The sequence below is a fragment of the Stylophora pistillata genome, chromosome 2, assembly GCF_964205215.1.
Source record: "Stylophora pistillata chromosome 2, jaStyPist1.2, whole genome shotgun sequence".
In the NCBI taxonomy this organism is placed as follows: Eukaryota; Metazoa; Cnidaria; class Anthozoa; order Scleractinia; family Pocilloporidae; genus Stylophora; species Stylophora pistillata.
Window position 1 is genome coordinate 34,398,597 of NC_142520.1, and position 18,477 is coordinate 34,417,073.

An 18,477-nucleotide genomic window follows, 5' to 3' on the forward strand; every position below is an offset into this window, starting at 1 on the left:
GTTGTGAGAACTCAGGAGATTGCACGATTGAGGATCCATGTCGAACGTGCAATTAATAAAATTAAAATTTTTCATATATGGGATAGCGTTGTCTCACTGAATGTCTTTGGCAGTGCAATTCAAATGTGGTCTGTTTGTGCATTTCTTTGCAACAATCAAGACCCAATTTTAACAAGCTGACACAATAGAAAGCTTTAGACAACTGATTTGTAATTTTTATCTTGTTAAATGTTTTGGCTAAAGAAGGGTGTGTTGTAGTAATGTTAACTATCTAGGTCTTGGAGCTTTTTATTTTCTTTCAATGAAATACACATCACTGAAATGATTATGATACCTGTAAAGGAGTGGCCAAAAATTACAGGGGGAGGACCTGAACACATGACCTGACCCCTTACCTTTGGAATAAAAAAACTGACTGACCCCAAACTAGAGGTCAGAAATTAGATTACCTCCCCCTCTGCATGGGAAAAGAAGATGACCCAGCCCTTATGTGTAGTGAAAAATTACACAGCCCACACCTTTTTGAAGGATCGAAAAAGTAATGACCCACTCAAGTATGCCTTTTGACCAGCCCTGTAAAAGTGGAAACTAATGAGTGGTTTGTGATTTTGATACAGACCTACAATTTTACAGTCTTTGTGAGCTACAAATCTATTGGATTTACCCCTTAGGATATTTATCAAATCATTCTGAGATTTTAGGCATTAAATGTTTGATTATGATGCTGCTGTAGAATGTCAAACCACCACAGCTTTTGTACATGATGGTGCAAATTCAGCAACAGCATACTTAATGAAATTTGTAAAATGATATTGCCAAAGCTTCTCCTGAAGCTCAACCCAGTAACCTCTGTCAAAGGCAATTCTTTCAATTGACATTCCTCTTTTAGTGTAAACAACAAAATCGCACCAGTACAGCCCATTTGACACTGAACTTGGGCATAGTAATCCTCTCACAAAAGAACTTAGGGTCTGAGCAGGCATCTAGGGGACTCACTTGAAACTTTGTTTCCGGGCACTAGACTTCAAGTAGTCCAAAGGGATCTTCCCAACTGGGGTCTATTACCTTTCCATCCGTAGAACATTCCAGTATCAGAGAATTAGTGCATACAACAAATCCACTTTTGAAAACATGTACTGGTGTTGTTTGACTGTGCATGTATTTGTGATACCTGTCAATTGCTACTGGCTCATATTTAATCCCATGAGCTGTGTCTAGAGTGGAATGTCTTTCGGCACATGATTTCTTGAGCAAATTTATCATGACTGCTTTGTCTGTGGGATATCAGATGAAACTGAGATGCTGTAAAACGGTATTTTCGCTCAGTTTTCGAATTCGAGTGTAATTTACTCAGAAATCGAAACCAAATTCTATTTAACTCGCTCAACATAAGACGTTCAGATTACTACTTATGTTTGGCTATCGATCGTTACATTTAAACATACCATTTTAGTAGCCGAGCCTTTGTTTTCAGCCCTTTGCATTTATCTCCCCTACATTTTAGCCAAAACCTCAGGGCATCGTTGTTGAGCTCTCCTGGGTTTCTTCCCTCTAAAGACACTCCAGGAATATCGTCTTGACTCAAATTAACTGCAAAACTCTCCGTCATATTTATAACAGAACATTCGCCAAGGTCAAACTACGTTACATCAACGGATCCTCAATTAAACTACGCCATTTTTATTAAACTACAATGGAAACAGCCAATAATTCCACAACCCTTCACACAAGCTAAGTATCAATAGATGGAGCGATGCTTCCTTAGCCTCGTTTTGGTGAACTCGGCTCAGGTCTTAACCACGCGTCCGCCATTTATGAATAAGGCGTATAAATATCATTATCTTAAAAATAAAAATTGCAAATAAATAGTTCTCATCAAAAACAGGCAAGTCTGATAACACTACTCCTGATCATGAAGACTAAAATTTATGTTTTTTAAGAGAATGTACCCAGTGTTCTTCAGATCATTTCAAGTAGCCAGCCATAAAAAAGGATAGCCATGGGGAGACAAGTCATTTCTTATTGTTCTTTGAAATAATTGTCATCAAACACTTTGAATACATGCTGATTGTATTTTCATCATGAAAATCTGCACTACAAGCAAACAAAGATGGTGGATCCTGTTACAATTCACCTGCTTTGATGTCTAACCTTAATCAGAAGATATGACCTAGCTACTTTATACAAAGCTATCTCTAAATTATGTAAACTCATAAATTCTACTAATAAAAAAGTTTGCATTTGACTCAAAACTTTTCTGTTTAAAAATAGAAATGACATGATACACTAATTCCCAGTCCCCAAGCACTGCATTACAGTTGTACTGAAGGCTCAGTGGTTGATTGAACTCTTCAAGCAGCTGATAACCCTTCCACATTTTGATAAAGTGGTGACAAAATGTGTTATTTTTAATAGCCATATGATAAGAAAGAACTTGGCTAACTTGAGTAATTTGAAAGAAACCGTGACTGATTTCCTTGTTTCAAGATAATATCTGAATACAAGCTCAATGATATTTTGATCTGTCAGCTTTTTCATATTATTTGTACTTTTTATTTTGAAATATTGGCCAGGTGAAACGGAAATATTTTAATTATGACCTTGTTTACAGCCCCCTTTAGTTTCAGGGAGGTTAATTTTACAAACAATTTTGACTTAAAATGCTATGTTGTAATTTCAAAGTCTTAACCTTGTGTAAGATCAAAAGGTTTGTGATGCAAAAGTATGAAGTGTTGATTGATGGCACATTTACCAGTAACACACCTCTACTTGTTCATGTTTATAACATTTAAATTCATTGCTAGATATAAACAATTAACACAACTAAACAATTTCGAATAGTGTTCATTTATTTGAGTTACCTTGCTTTCAGTGATTCTGTATTTCAAAGTGAACTTTCAGCAATGTTCCCTTACTTAGAACTGTTGTTATCTCCAATTTTTAGGATCCTCTGTATGCCAAGTACTGGCAGGAACTTGAAGGAAGTGGCATCTTGAGTGTGGAACATCTTGATCACGTTTTCTCCCGTTTTATTGACCAAGGAATCGTCAAAGAAGATATCCTAAGCATGATGGAGTGATTTGGTTTAATTGCTAAGTTCTCTGTTTCTCCAAATAATTCAAAGTACTTTGTACCGGCTCAGTTGAAGTCATCACCTGACAAACTCTTGAAATTGAAGCCATCATCAACTGATCCAGGTCCAGTGTATCTCCTCTTCGTGCATGTCTTTTGTCCAACATGGTCTGTTCTTACAGCTTGTCTCACGATCCATTCGTTAGTGTGCTGAAACGTGGCCGTGTATGCATCAACCTACTCTGTATCAAAATGGAGCACAGTTGCAAGATAATCTTGCAACAAAAGAAACAAAGTCATCAGGTTGTGTGGCAGAACACAGCTGAACTAGCAACTGTCGTTCGTGAATTTTTTGAAACTCTACAGGCTTTGCCTTAGGAACTCACCTACCTGAGGCAACTGGAGTATGGGCTGTGTGTTGCCTGTCCATATTGTCATGCAAATGAGGGCAATGATGTGTTGTTTTTTTGTCTTTCTCTGATTCTTATTTTCTATCGCGTAATTCTCTTCATTTGAGAATCCAAGGTATTGTTAGTAAGTGTGCAGAATGTTATCATAGTGTGCCTCCATTTTTAACGATAAGTCGAACATTTGTTTTCAAGATGAAATTATTTTTATAGGTTATACTTCTCGGTCATACAATAATAACCCTTTCGCTCCCGCGATCTCATTAGCGATTCTCCTTACGGTGTGCCACACAGTTCTTATGATGTTGGTTTGGAGAATTTTGTTTTGAATCAACCTAAAATCCCCTAATTGATATTTTTCTTAAGTCTCATTAGCTGTCTGCTTGATATTGTATTGATAATGCAAGAAGAAATTCAGCCTTGGTCACTCGTGGGAGTTTAAGGGTCATGAATTTATCATTATAAATGGGTTGGAGCATACTCAAAATTTATGATGGTGTATATTTATTACCAAGTGATAGAACCTATATGACCTCTGCCTTTTTTTTGCCTAGGGGTCGAGGTGTTCAAATGTCACTGCCAAATCACAGGGTGCAGCAGCTGGAGTTAATCTAATGAAGTCTGACATGGCACTGAAGGTGACTCTCCTGGCCAGTGAATGCAGTTCATCAATGGGAGGCTTGTCCACCATAAATAGACAGCTTGCCATTCTGTTGGCCAAACATTCTCAAGTAGACGTCACCCTCCTTGTCCCGCAGTTTGCCTGTTCTGAAGAAGAGAGGAGAATGGCATCGAGACACAATGTATCCTTGAGAGAGGCACATAGACTTCTGGGCTATACCGACCCCCTTGACTGGCTGAGTGCCCCACCTAGAGATCTAGCCATTGGCATAGTGCTGGGTCATGGAGCAAAGCTTGGTAAACAAGCCCAATTTATTAGAGAATCACATCAGTGCAGGTGGATACAGGTGGTGCATACTGCACCTGAGTAACTTGGAATGCACAAAAACTATGCTATGGCCATTTGTAAAGGTGAAGAGAAGAATACAACTGAAGTGGAGTTGTGTGAGTTGACAGATGCTGTGGTAGCAGTTGGACCAAAGTTGACGAAGGCTTACTCTTCCTACCTGTGCTCATGTGAGAAGCACCAAAATATAATTCAACTGACGCCAAGCACATTCAGTGAGTTTTCCGACGTAAAACAAGCAGTAATTGACATGGAAAAGTTTAAGGTTATAACGTTTGGCCGGGGTGATCCAGAGGACTTCAGCCTGAAGGGCTACGATATCTGTGCCAGAGCAATAGTTGAACTGAGAGACAGATCTTGCCATTTGATTTTCGTGGGTGCACCTGACGGTAAACAGGATGAGGTTGCAGCAAATCTGCTCAAGAGTGGAATTGATAAAAGCCAGCTGACTGTGAGGAAGTTCGTACCGAGCAAAGAGAGATTGAAAAATTATTTTGAGAAGTTGATCTCTGCATGATGCCTTCCAGAACAGAAGGTTTTGGTTTGGCAGCAGTAGAAGCTTTGTCTGCCGGTCTTCCCATTCTTGTCAGCGGTAACTCAGGATTTGGTGAGGCATTCAGCACTGTACCATCAGGCAAATCATTTGTGGTGGAGTCTGAGGACCCCAAAGAGTGGGCAAAGGCCATTGCTCCTGTCCAAGAGAAGGAAAGTTCAGACCGACTTCATGAGAATGAACAGCTGAAGACTTCCTATGAAGAGAAGTTCAGCTGGGAGAAAGTGTGACATTCTTGTGGAGAAGATGTGGGACTTAAATTAACGTTGAGAATATTTTGAATATACTTAGTATTTTTGGGGGGCCACTCGGCTTACGGCTCTTGATAATTATTTTTGATGGAAAGGGTGAGCAACTCATAAAAAAAGGTGTTAAACCTGAGTAGTGATGTGTTTCTCTTTTTCTCTCTGTAGCTTCTAAAGGACGAGAGGCAAGTTTCAGAACTCGGGAGGTCGAAGATGTTGACGCGTCAACTGAACAAGCAAGAAATGATTCATTACTGACTCCAAGTGAGTATCAAATGTTATTAAAACACGGTAATTGACATCCCCAAAGAATTAAAGACAGGTTACAAGGAGACCAAACATTTCTCCTTTCCTGAACTCTCAACTTTAGGCCAGCTACCCTTTTTGGAAGTGGTACCTAGATAGTTGGCGTAGTGTTATTTATTTCTTTTTCGTAAATTAAGGTTTTATCTTATTTTACCCGGAAACAAACATAAATTGTCTGAAACAGAGAGACTAAGGGGGGTTTTTTTCCTCTTTCTCAAAACGAAGCAGAAGTTTAAATGCCATTCCTATCAAATCTTGTTTAGGAACTACTCCCAATACATTTGTCTTTCGACACAATTTTAAAGTAAAGTTATATTCATACGGTAGAGGAAATAAAAAATATAAATAAAATATATATAGATATATATTTTTCAGATGACGATTGTTTCGCTTCTTTAATGCAGTTAGATTTATAAGAACTTTGTCTGTACAAGGTTTTCTTGACCGAATCATCCAGGAACTTCAGCAGATGCAACGCGATGCAAGCAAAGTCAGAAACAGAACAGATCTATCATTGGGGCTAAGGGAAATTTCATCAGACAAGGGCTTCAGAATATCTAACAATCAAGGATCAGGAAATTGCACGTTCTATGCCTTGCCAGAACAACTGGAAATTGTTAAAGGAATCAAAATCCCGCCTGGTAGATTAAGACAAACCTTGGTCCAGTACCTGAGGAGTAATCCAGAACTAGTAAGTTGATGTTATTATGTCTAACAGAGTATGACGCGTGATGTTCTTTTAAGAGTATGATAAGGTTAAGTGTGTATACAGGTCAACACCACCAGGGCCGATCTTAGTGTTCACAGCGTGAAGTGACAAGGAGTAGTGCTACTACTCCTGCACGGAATGATGATCTTTCTGGGAGCTCTGATAGCCGCTTGTATCCCCTTATGGAAACAGGAAGTGATAGATTGAACTTTTTCGTTTAAGAGGCCGCACAATGATGTTTGTTACAGTTGAATTCATTTGTTACTTAATCTGGTCTCCGAAGGAGCGGACTTTTACGGTTTTAGTCATTCGAATATTTCGGTTTGAAAAATGCCCCCCTTAAACACGAGGGCGCGCTATAAGAGGAGAGGTGCCTAAGGTACCTCTAGACCAGTTGCCAATCGACCGTCGTTTGATGTAGAACTCTAAGAGTCAAGTGAGCTTGCAGTTAGTAATTGTAGTCTTAGTTTCATATCAGTATATTTCGTTTAATGTGTTACTTAGAATCATAAATCTCCCTCACAACTCCGAGCCATGACAGTTAATTCAGGCTTTAACTTCAAGGCTTTTCTCCATTTTCCTATCCATTGTCTTTGTTTGCTCATTAAACATACTAGATGACGCAGGTGGTTTTCATAAATTTCTTTTCAGTGCCAACTAACGCTTAATCGCCCAGTTAGTAGAATCAAACGATATTTGATGCAGTTCAACCTCGTTCCCAGAGACTCTCATCTTCCTGCCCCTTAGAGCGAGAGAAGGGAGACCCTGGTTTGGGCTGCTCACGTGTTCACAGAGCAAAATATTCCTTAGGGACGAGTCGTTTGTTTGCCCGATATTTGCCTCATTTCCTTTGTCATCTTCAAATCGACGCTATCGTTGTGCAGGTCGCCATGTTCTGTAGCAGCCTTCAAGTCGCTATATCTCGAAGTAGGTATTTTAAACTTAATTTAAAACCCAAACAAGTCCAGTGTTTAGAAGCGATATATTCGGGCAGATACGTTGTGGCCGTTTTACCAACGGGATACGGTAAATCGTTGGTTTTTCACCTTCACTCTTCTTCGAGAAGTTAACCAGTCAACGACCTGTACCTTCCTTGTCATTTCGTCCAGTTGTTATCGTTGTTTCGCCTTTGAACGCCCATATTAAATATCAAATAAGAAGGAGCACCGGCAGCCGTAGGTTTATATGTGATTAAAATGAATACTGACACGTCAGATTATGTAAAATAGGGAAAGCGAACAAGTACGCGTAATCGCATGCGCGTAGATGTCCTTGGCAATGCGCGATGTCCTTTTGCGTAAATACTCATCGAGCGAAGAGTATTTATGCACTGATCTTTCTGAACGTCTGCTGAATATTCTCAATTGACATCATTCGGTTCGAAGCGCTTCACGTGTAGTTTGATTTGATTGCCGACAAACTACGCTCGCCAGTGGAGTAAGTGGAGAGATTTTTCCACTTATCTGCCCCTCCCTCAGGCCGCTAAGTTTTAATTTCCTAAAATCTCAGAGAGACGTGACCAGTCTAAACCAGGGTATCTCTTCCCTCGCTCCAGGGAGGGAGAAACCGGTGAAAAAACACTAGCTAACAGACGACAAGAAACAGCAACAACACATAAGAGACACCCTAATTAATGATTGAATACATTCCGCACGCTAAGATCTTACAGGCTCTATCCGCACTAGCGACAAAACTGTTTATTTAGACAAATTTTCTGTCATCACCAACACTTTACAACGTGCGGATGGTTTGTCGCGACTCGACAAATTTTGGCCAAAGCGGATAAATTTTCAAAAGCACCGCCGACAAAATTTGTCACGAGTAAAACCTTGGCAAAATCGAGTAAATAAACAAAACCGTCATAAACTTGTCGACCATTTGTCGTAAACGCCACCATCAGTGTGGTAATTGAACTGAATTTAGTTTACCAAAAGATTGCAGTAATTATCTTTCGTTGCCAAACTCGCAGATTTTACAACTTCAAACAACTCAAGATGAATCCTGGTAATTGGAGTTTGAATCCACAGGAAAATGATAGCGGCCAGTGTCATGGGCAGATCAGGGGCTGGCTGCAACCGGGGCAAGATACAACCATGGAGTGATTTTCCAGTGGCCACTTTATCAGTCCAACAATGAAGCAGTAGATATGGCCCAAGATCCAGAAGTGCCCACTCAAAGCAAAGAGGAAAGAAAAACTAAATTGAATAAAATTGCAGTGAAATATAGTATCGGTGTTATTTTTGGCTGACTTAACAGCTTCGGCACTTTTAGAGCGGATGCAACAGAGGAGACAAAAATTTGTCAAGATAAAATTTGGCCTTTGATTTTGTGGGAACTTTTCTAGTTTTGTTTGCTAGTGCGGATAGGCCCTTAAAAACAAATTTTCAGTTTTAGATAACGTTTTTTAATCAGCCCAGCCATTCAAAAATTTGAACAAGGCCATCTTCATTGGAGTTTCCACCAATCAAGCCGGAACAATCCTCGCCACTGCAATACGAGCCTCCCCCTCCTCCGGCTTGTTTCGAAGATATACCGCTGCCTCCCCCAGAGTACCCTCCACCTCCACCTGATGCACCATTATCTTCTGATCCCCCTCCACCACCACCAAATCCTCCAACTGCTCCTGGTGCTGGTCCGCCGTTGTTTCCACTGTTCATACCTCCAGCTTGACCTCCAATCCAGCCTTGAGCACGTGATCCGCCTCTTTCCCCATGGGAGGAGCCTAATCGTGTACAGCCTTGACCAAGCCAACCCGCACCCACTCCTCCATGGTAGTTACCCCCAGCAGTGTTACATTCACCAGGCTGCCCACCAGTACCTCCATTTCGAACTTGTGATGACATTTTTCCCACACTGCTGGTGCCACTTGAACCCACCTGACCATCCACACCATTATATCCACTAGACGCACCCCCTCCTCCTCCAGCAACGAGCAACAGAACATCAGCTGTAGTATAAACAAAGCTTCCTCCCCCTCCTCCGGTGCCAGCATTGTCTTCTACGGACACTCCTAGTTGAGCTGCTGTCTTATTGGTGCTATTTCCCCCTTTCACTTCCACCGAATCTCCTCCTCTTTGTCCAATCACAATATTCAGCACAGTTCCATTATTTAACCTGAACTTTCCCTCTCTAAAGGCCCCCTTTCCCCCAAAATATGTTCCTGGGTTGTAGCCGTAGTCGTAGGAATGTGTTCCGCCCCGAGCACCCCAGGCTTTGATGAGATAGCGGGAAGTCCGAGGAGCGGTAAACTTCTGTATAATTCCAAAACGTCCTCTTCTCCCATCGGTTTTGAAATTTGAAAAACCTAGAATAAAAAACCAAAAAAGATAGAACGCCTGATGTTTGCTATGAACATGCTATCTGTGAGGTTTTAGATTAAAATGTCCCCAAAAAATTGGAAATTGGATTTCAAATGATTAAAAAACAATTTAGTCAGCTAGTCAATTTGTCTGCCCTTAAAAAACCCAAATGTCCTTACGGTAACAAATTGGTCCATCGCCAAGAAATCCGGGTTTGCAGGAACAGCGATAAGAGCCCAGGGTGTTCTGACAATCAGCATTGATTTGACAAAATGATGGGAAAGCACTGCATTCGTCAATATCTGTGAAAATTAAAACATTGGCAGTTTTTCTTTTTTTCTTAGTCTCCCATTAGGACCATTCAACGAACACCCATCCTTCCCACAAGGGAAGCCAAATCACTTTTCCTCCCTTCTCGACAAATCCTGCGACCTTTAATGTAGTTTTTTTCCAGAATTTTATTACCTTTAATTGAACAATGAACTGAGAGCTCTACACATTTATCGGTGATATGCATAATAAACTTTTGGTAGTAAGATAAAAATCGAGAATTCCAAATCGAAAGAAAACAATGCGAAAATTTCAAAATATTTGCGCCAAAATTTTGCATTTAAAAAAAGAAATTGCTAACGCTTGACAGTTTCAAATCATGTTCCTTATGAAGTAATAGGCGACAAAAGTCCAGAGAAATAGCATCTAATTAACAACGGCATTGCTTCTTGAGAACTGTACGTTTTCTGATAAAATTTCTTCCTACCTTTGCAAGTATGTCCATCTCCAGAAAAGCCGGTTCTGCAAGAGCAGCGATACGATCCCAGAGTGTTTCTGCAGTCAGCGCTCACATCACAAACGCCAATGGAGGCGTTACATTCGTCAGTATCTGTCAATGATTATCCACATCGTTTTAAGCGAAATTATACATTATTCATGAAGCACTTGTCAATTAAGTTAGTCTCTGTCAAAAAAATAACGATCACAATTGTGAAGAAATAGATGCGACATTATGTTCGCGACTTAGCTATCAAAAGGACAAAGAGATCTATTTTATCGAAAACAATTTTGGGAGTTAGTGGCACTTTAAGAAAGTAATAGTCTTTTCCAGAGGAAGAATCTTTTTTAATGCATATCCGTTTTGTTTAACTGTTCTACTCTACCTTCAGTCTTCATGTCACAGTGAGCCAAGACAGGAGTGTCAGGTTTGATGAAATTCAACCAGTATTTACCGCTGACCGCTTGTCCACCTTCACTCGACTTAATTTCCTTACATGAGTCTGCAGGCAGCTCTGGAATAGCACCGAGATGAGCTAGAAAATAGGGAAGGAAAAAAAAACATGATGTTTTTCCCTTATAGGACAGTTAGCCGAATAAAAGTGCCTAAACGCTCACCTCTCTTTATATCTCGCCTGAAGTAATATCTCTCAGAGTTGGGTACAAAATCTTCAGGCCTGGCTTCCTTCGCGCGGTTACTCAGCTCACACTTGTCTTGGGTAAATACATAGTTAAAGCTTTGGCATCTGACGTCACGGTAACACTCCAGCAAACACACATCACCGAATGCTGCTCCAGTGATTGTTTTAAAGATGTGTTCCTGAAGCATCATCCCAAAGATGGAGACTTCGCGTGTATCACTGTTGTACTGAGTGATCACTGAATGAAACAGTACCAACAGGTAGAGGAAAACTGGTGAATGAAATAACACTTGGACACCCATTGTGGGTAATCTGTCCTGCAATGAAATTATGAACTTTGACTGCATAGTGATACAAATATATGGCTGTTAACAGAAAAATAGGGAATAAAATATTGCAAAAGCATTTGTTTTTTTAGCTCTGTTTTGAGCAGTATGACATATCGCACACATGCATGACGTGTGATCAGTGACGCGCACACGACAAATTTCAAGCTTGCGTCGAAAAGACGTGCGTGGGATATGGCACGGGTCCATAAGACGCGGCACGTTCGTCAAAGGTAAAATCAAAAGATTTATGTATAGTTGTCAGAGCTTCTAAAATGCAAATACGGAGAGGCAGAAACATTTTTTGCTTGGTACAGCGAACGGTGCCTAAAAGAAGCAGACATTTTAAGTGAAAAGTAAATTGACTTCCGTAAGACCCATTCCCTTACGCGTCAGCAGCTCTTTTCCCTGATCCAAACATTATGTTATTCTTTCAAAATAATACACTGCTTACCTTCTCTAGCAACACTTATTTAAATTGCCCATACAAAATGATATCGTTGGTTCAGCTTCGTCCCAGCTGGCTGATAACAAAACCATATGGTACTTTTCCTAGGCTACGAAACTCTATGAACTTATTTGAGTGAGTATCAGTCTTCCTTCACTTTTCAAGATCGATCAAGAGATCATTGGAAGTAATGTATCTTAAAAACCTAGCTTGCGTTGTAATTGGAACTTTCCAAAAGTCACAACACGCTCGAGTGGTGTAACTATGTTACCAGATATCTTTTCTCCAAACGTATATCCTAATGCCACCAGCAGACTTCCTCAGACCTCTCTTGGCCGAAAGTCAAAACATAATATCCTTGTTACAATGTTACCACAACGCTTTATATTCTGAGAAAATATCTCACAAAATGTTGCATTGGACTTTCAAACCGCGTTTCTTTTTATATTTAATTATAACGCAACTTTTGAAATATCAAATTTTGATTCTAGAGGAACGGGAAAATTTTTGTCTTCAAGTCATAACATTTAAACCGAGCGCAGGTAGGTCCTTGCGGCATAATCGACAGCCAAGTGATTTCCTGAACGGCAAGATCTAATTTAGCCAATAAGTCCAATAACCATTAAATTACATGACTACGACTCTTTATCTTTATTCCTTATAATTACATTTTGCATCTCTCGGGCATACAGGAAGGGTACTAAAACTTTTTCTGGCCTCGCTCCCGCCATCGTGTCCGGCCCTCATACGGAGCTTTAGTCAAAGTGTCTTCCAGTGAAAGCGCCCATTTTATGGGATGTAAGCATAAAGTTATTAATCTTAACGAGAAAGAGGCGATGAAGGTCATAGTCTGACGCATCGATAATTATTCAAGTGATTACGGATTGGTAGTTTTTATGAAACAGTCTATGTGCTGTTGACCAACTATATGCATTTTCATATTAAAATGTGAGATATTTTTGCTCTCTGGAAACTTTGAATTGATTTCCCCTTTGATAAAATGCACACTACAAGCATTTTTTGCGATCACATTTCTTGAGAGTTTTGCTGAGAATCTTTTTTAGTGAAATCACTGAGGGAACCTAAAACCATGGCTCGTCACATAACGGAGTGCGCTGAAGAGTAAAGTCAAGTTTAAGCTTGTGTATAATCCAACATCATCAAACCTGCGTGGGCGAAACCTCCCTCAAACAAGTATCTATAAATTAGTAACAGCAGGTCCTGACGTCAACGAATCATGTTCTTAACTCATTTGTCTGTGAGCTTGAGTAAACATCCGCGCACTTAAGTAGGGGAATATAAGTTATGTGAAAATTTGAAGTCATAAATCTGTCATGGGATACTTCATTCTTCAAATTGTCGAACCACCTAATTATCCTCCGTACCACCTTACGTTAATGAATGAACATCGAATGTTCGGATCTAGTGCTGTGTTCACCAAAGTAAAAAAGAAAGTAACGTTCTGTTTTGTAATGTTGCAAGCATCCAGGCATTTTAGTTCATGAATAACATCGCCTTTCTGAATAAAGGAAAATTATCTTTTCGGGAACGTAATTATAATGGGAAATTTTGGTGGTAGAGTTAGACTTTGACATTGACATTTACCGACGCAGGTGCGAAATTTAGCTGCAAAACAGAGATAAAACATAACTCTTACCCGAATCCAAACTCAATGGTTCGCGCTTCCTATTTTCAGATTACCGTTCAATTGGAAGAGTTTATTTGTGGGTAATTGTGAGTAATTGGAAAACGTAAGTATTCGTATATACATTGACCTCTAAAGGTTTTATCTTCTCAGAGAGCCACCATGCCAAAGTGCAGTTGTACGTATCTACCACCTTAGTCAACCGACAATGTCTTCCGTTGAATTCAAATGTGACTTGATTAATGAGAATTAGATAGGCCCGGCACGAGGTTTGAGTGCCTAATTCCAGAGATGTTGCTTATTTGAGAGACTGCTGTAAAGAGCTTTTACCTGATGCGTGATTAAGAGTAAGTTAAATTATTATGACGTGTGAATGAAACAGCTGACATGATTAAAAAAGTTATGAGCCAGTGTGAGGCGTGATTTTCCTCCTGAAATACACGTGACCTACGAATTTTTTTCTTTCATTTCTTAAAAACCTTAAGATTCCCCTTCAAACGTGAACGCAAGAAGAGAGATTTGAAGTATTCCCCTTCAGATACCTGAAGCGTGAATTCTTTTTAAATTTGTGCTTGAAACGGGATCAGCCGCCTCTTTGCTATCATCATTAAGGAACAGAAAACTAACCTTGTTCTTCACATTATAATGCTATGTATTACACCTTTGTTTTTTATATATCACATCGCTAATCTTGTCTCATTGACATTTGGTGATATTTACATGTCAGCACCAAAACGCCGTTAAATAGCGTTTTTCCTTTCCAAAATCTCCAGTAATCAAGAGACTTCTTGGCAAAAATTTACCAATTCAGATGACCCAATCAAGGAGTTCAAGGTATGTTTTCCTCCTCAATCTTGTTATTGTAAAGCATTCTGCAAAATACCTTATAGCATGTAAAGCGTAAAACGGAACAGAAAAGCACGAAATGGACACATTGCTTTGTCAGTGCTACATATATTAATGATAATTATTTTAATTTGTTTGGGGACTAAAGTAACTATCTTCGCACTTGAATTGGAAAATTAAGGTCTGAGTCTCTAGGAAGGAAAAATCGGGGTTTATCTTAAATTATTTGCACTTATATCCCTAGCCTCTGTGATTTTTCACTTCATCGACACCATTTCATGTTTAGAATTATATCTATTAACCATGATACTGAATTGAGTGTTTTCATTTATATTCATATACCGCATAATCTGTATTCATATTCAAATTCAACCTAAGATATGATTCCCCCCGAGGATTCCAACTTTAAATGGATCATTAACGGTTAATAATGATAACTTCAATTCTTTCTTGTACATGTATAACTTAACATCGACACTCATTTTGACCTGTTAGATCTGCTTGCATTTTAGTGTCATTAATTATTAAGAACGTTTGGCAGAATGTTTTTGCGTTAATTTTTTTTTTAATCTACAGCTAAGCAAGCCGTTTAGGGTGGATTTACTGTCTTATCAAATCATAAATTATCTACACCTCAAGCCATTTTAAGCAATGTAAACTGCACAGAGACCTTTTCGCTCAGTTGAGGGCCTCTATGGGGTAACGGCTTTTACGGCTCACGGTTACAATCTTGGTGATATTAAGGCTAACAGTTAAACCAAAATGGCCTTGAAAACAGGAGAAGTTTTTACGGTTAAAGATTTGTCAACTTTCACACCTAATGGTTAATGTTTTGGCGTTTTAAGGCTTACGGTTAACCAAATTGAGACCCTCATAGGCCGATGAACACCACTTTGATATATGGCTTCCAAACAGCTCTTGTAAAAGATTCACTTTGTTTGTCCTTGAAAACTTTTGTTCACGTTTTTCATTTTCTGATAAATTTATCTTTTATGCAGTAGCTCCTCTTCATGATTCAAATGTGCAAGTTATTTCTACAATACTGCAAAATATTTGCCTAGCATGTCAACGCCGATGAAAATTTCCAAGAATGATACCGTTAGTTAAAATGTATCTCATCTTCAGACAACAGGACTACAAGATACGTATACTTTGGACTTACCTGAGGGAGTATTTCAGTATCCCTTTACTTTTCAAGATGGATAGAGAGACCCTTAGAAAAGAAATGTTTGTTTAAACTTAGCCTACGCTGAAATAAGAACTTTGTAAAATGCTGCAACGGTGCAGCAATGTAACACGATACCGCAATTAAAACTTCTCTCAAAACTGCCACCAGAAGATTTACCTTCCACCCTTTTGGCTGAAACCCAAGAAGTATATCCCTTTTGCCTGAAGTTAAAAACAGGATATCCTTGCGAAAATGTTAATTAGTAAACTCAAGTCTATATTCTTGCAAACTGTCTCAGAAATCGAAGGTCTTTCAAAACTCTTTTCTACTCATAACAAAATCTAAAAAATATTATAATGTTTTTTTTTTTACTGTAAGGAGGACAGAAGGAAAAATATTAATTGTCTTTACGTCATGACATGGTCGACATTCAAATAATATCCCGTCCAGTCTGACTTTAATAACTCATTAAGCTTTTCCATCTATATAACCACTGCTCTTTCTCTTTATTTCTTGTCTTTCTCTCTTTTTTTTTTATTTCTCTTTTTTTTTTTTATTTCTCTCTTAATTTCCAACTCTCTCTTTATTCACTATACTAGCACACAGGGAGTTCAAACATTTTTCCGGCTTCGCTCGTGCCATCGTGCACAGCCCTCATCCGGGGCTTGTCAAAATGTTCTTTTCAATAAAAGCGACAGTTTTGCGCGTTGTAAACATGTAGTTTAATCAGAATGAGCCGAGGAAGACCATTGTCTGACGAATTCTAATTCGAGTGGTTATGGATTTGTAATTTTTAGGAACCAATCTATGAGCCATAGTTCTCCTATACACGTTGTCATTTTAAAATGTGACTGTAGATGAGTCTTCTTTTCTTTTTTCCTGCTCTTAAGGTAAAACATTGCTGGGAACTAAAAACCATTGTTGATCAGGATCAGAGCTTCTACATGGACTACAAATCTTATGTTAGTTCGCTCAAAAATTGAAACTTCTATAAGATAAGGTCAAGTTAAAACCATTGTGCGTGATTCACAATAGTTGACTTAACCTGCATGTGCGAATTTTCTCTCAAATGCTGATGTGAAATTATCAAAAAACAGGTTCAGGCATCAGGAATTGATGTTTTGAATACCTTTGTTTGTATGCTTGAATAAACATGAACGCAATTAAGTAAGGAAATATTATGTTCAGAGACCTCGCTGAGAAAGATGTATCAGAAAAATATCGTTTCATCAAGAATTATATATTATGTCCTGTGGCTGCAGTGCCTTTTGGGATCCTGGCCACCATCTCATACTAAGAATCATTTGTATCAAGTACTTGTATACATATATATTTTAAAAATGTACTGAATACTCTGGTATATATTTAGATTCAACAGCTTCTGGAATTGCGCGCGCGGAGCCGTACGTACGGGTCTTACGATAATTTTCTTATCATCGATAAATTATTGATTAAATTTTTGTTTTAAATTTTTATTTCTTTTTTCGAAGAGATACCTTATTAGTACGCGTCCGCTCAATCTTACATTACCTCATTATACTTTAGGAAGCCTAAATCTTTAGTTTAATTTGATAACGCCTCTAAACAAAGCAGTGTTGTCTCTCGAAATTGTCTTGATCTTTTTGGAAAATTAAAGCAAACTAACATGGCATTCCGAAATTTGACAGATACAAATCATTACTCCGTTTCTTCCGGAAAATCAAGGGTCTCGGCCGACTTAACAAATTATCATTGTAGTATGTCGACACCTTTCGGTATAGTCACTAAGCTTCTTAGCGACATCACATTTTTGGAACGAGAGAATCAGTGGTTTATTTTTACTAGAAAGAAGCCAGTAGATAAGTCTGTTTTGAACCAATACCTTTGGGAAGGAGACCCCTTGGTTTTCATTTCGCTTATTTTGTATTGTGTTGCCAGTGAAGGGTAGTTGGCTTCGTATTTTTAGATCAAGATATTTATTAAAGGTTATGCGTTTTGAAAACTCCCTTCAGACTGACATTACAGCAACAATGTCGCAATAGCGATTTCTTAAAGAGCGCACCACGCAAAATCACAGTGTATCATTCTGGCGAAAAATCGCTATGGGGTTTATCGTATGACGAGGAATGTATCATCGCGATAAACGTGTTACACGGTACATGGCAACTTATTTTCTTGCGAGTTATTCGACTTTATCTTTTATATTCGTTTACTTTTCATTGCAAACACCGCTGGAACCTAAAAACCAAGGGAGACTCTTAAAGTCTGCCAGGTGGAACAGGAGGATAAATTACCCCGATCAAGACACGATTTCTGACAACAGACACCTCTGCTGGCCATGTTCTTCAAGTTTCATGAACGCAGACTCCAAAATGGAACACTTTTTTTTAACTAACATAAGAAGTACGAATAGACAATCGTGTTAGTCTCCGCGAGGAATCGAACCTCAGACCTTCGCATTCCGCGTCCGTTGCTCCATTACTGAATCTACAGTGAGCTAAACTTTTGGGGTTAAATTTCAACAGACGTGGCTCAAAATACATTCTGCATTATAATTGCTATATAGTTTGCAGGTAGGCTCCAAATGTGAGCCTGCGAGCAATCTGTATCGTACTCTCCTTATCCTGATCTTTAACCTCTGAAAGTCAAGTTTGCTAAACGCTGTACTTTTGGATTCCTTTCTGTCTTTCGTAACTGTCAATATTTTCAAAATAAGTTCTCTCTTTTATTTTTGTAAATAAAGTGCCTCTAACTAAATGTGTTTGTTTGCAGTACACATTGTAAGTAGTGAAAGTAGAACAATGTAAGTAGCCTAAATACCGGTATTTATTGTATCGTAAGAGTACTGTAAGTATCATAATGTAAGTGTTGTAACGCAATGTACGTAAAGAATTACATGCAATTATTCCTCATCTAGTTAAGGCAAGTATTGAGGGTAGAGTTCTTTGTGTGGCCATAATTAAATGAAAAAAATTTTTTGAACAAATTAACGAGTACGAAAGCATGGCACGCGTAAACAGCTTAAGAAAGATGGAGCATTGAAGTATTTGTGCAGTAATGAGGTTTCAGTACGATCTCGTCCTCATTTTACTCTTTAG

At 38.8% G+C, this 18,477-nt stretch overlaps 2 protein-coding genes across 6 annotated transcripts in view; both read right to left on the bottom strand.

Moving 5' to 3' along the window:
- The window catches only part of LOC111345147 (uncharacterized), a 251,351-nt gene that overhangs the window by 223,005 nt on the left and 9,869 nt on the right, over window positions 1-18,477 (bottom strand). The gene's annotated exons all lie outside the window — the stretch shown is intronic.
- LOC148739217 (uncharacterized) lies at window positions 6,727-15,521 on the bottom strand. 3 transcript variants are annotated; one of them, XM_088747237.1, is made up of 6 exons: window positions 15,395-15,521; window positions 10,945-11,284; window positions 10,713-10,862; window positions 10,316-10,438; window positions 9,738-9,860; window positions 6,727-9,563 (listed from the first exon to the last, which is right to left on the bottom strand). In XM_088747237.1, exons 2-6 carry the CDS (start codon window positions 11,267-11,269, stop codon window positions 8,668-8,670), a joined length of 1,617 nt encoding a protein of 538 aa, XP_088603363.1. In that variant the 5' UTR covers window positions 11,270-11,284; window positions 15,395-15,521; the 3' UTR covers window positions 6,727-8,667. The 3 variants fall into 3 exon arrangements, with proteins under 3 accessions (XP_088603363.1, XP_088603362.1, XP_088603364.1); XM_088747236.1 differs by lacking the exon at window positions 15,395-15,521 and having other exon boundaries at window positions 10,945-13,730; XM_088747238.1 differs by lacking the exons at window positions 9,738-9,860; window positions 15,395-15,521 and having other exon boundaries at window positions 10,945-13,738.

Excerpts from the sequence above, each read along its gene's own strand:
- LOC148739217 (XM_088747236.1), bottom strand. The coding sequence starts at position 11,314 with ATGCAGTCAAAGTTCATAATTTCATTGCAGGACAGATTACCCACAATG. Across the intron at positions 10,863-10,944 it reads CAGGCGAGATATAAAGAGAG|CTCATCTCGGTGCTATTCCA; the intron begins GTGAGCGTTTAG and ends CCTATTTTCTAG. Across the intron at positions 10,439-10,712 it reads CTGTGACATGAAGACTGAAG|ATACTGACGAATGTAACGCC; the intron begins GTAGAGTAGAAC and ends AATCATTGACAG.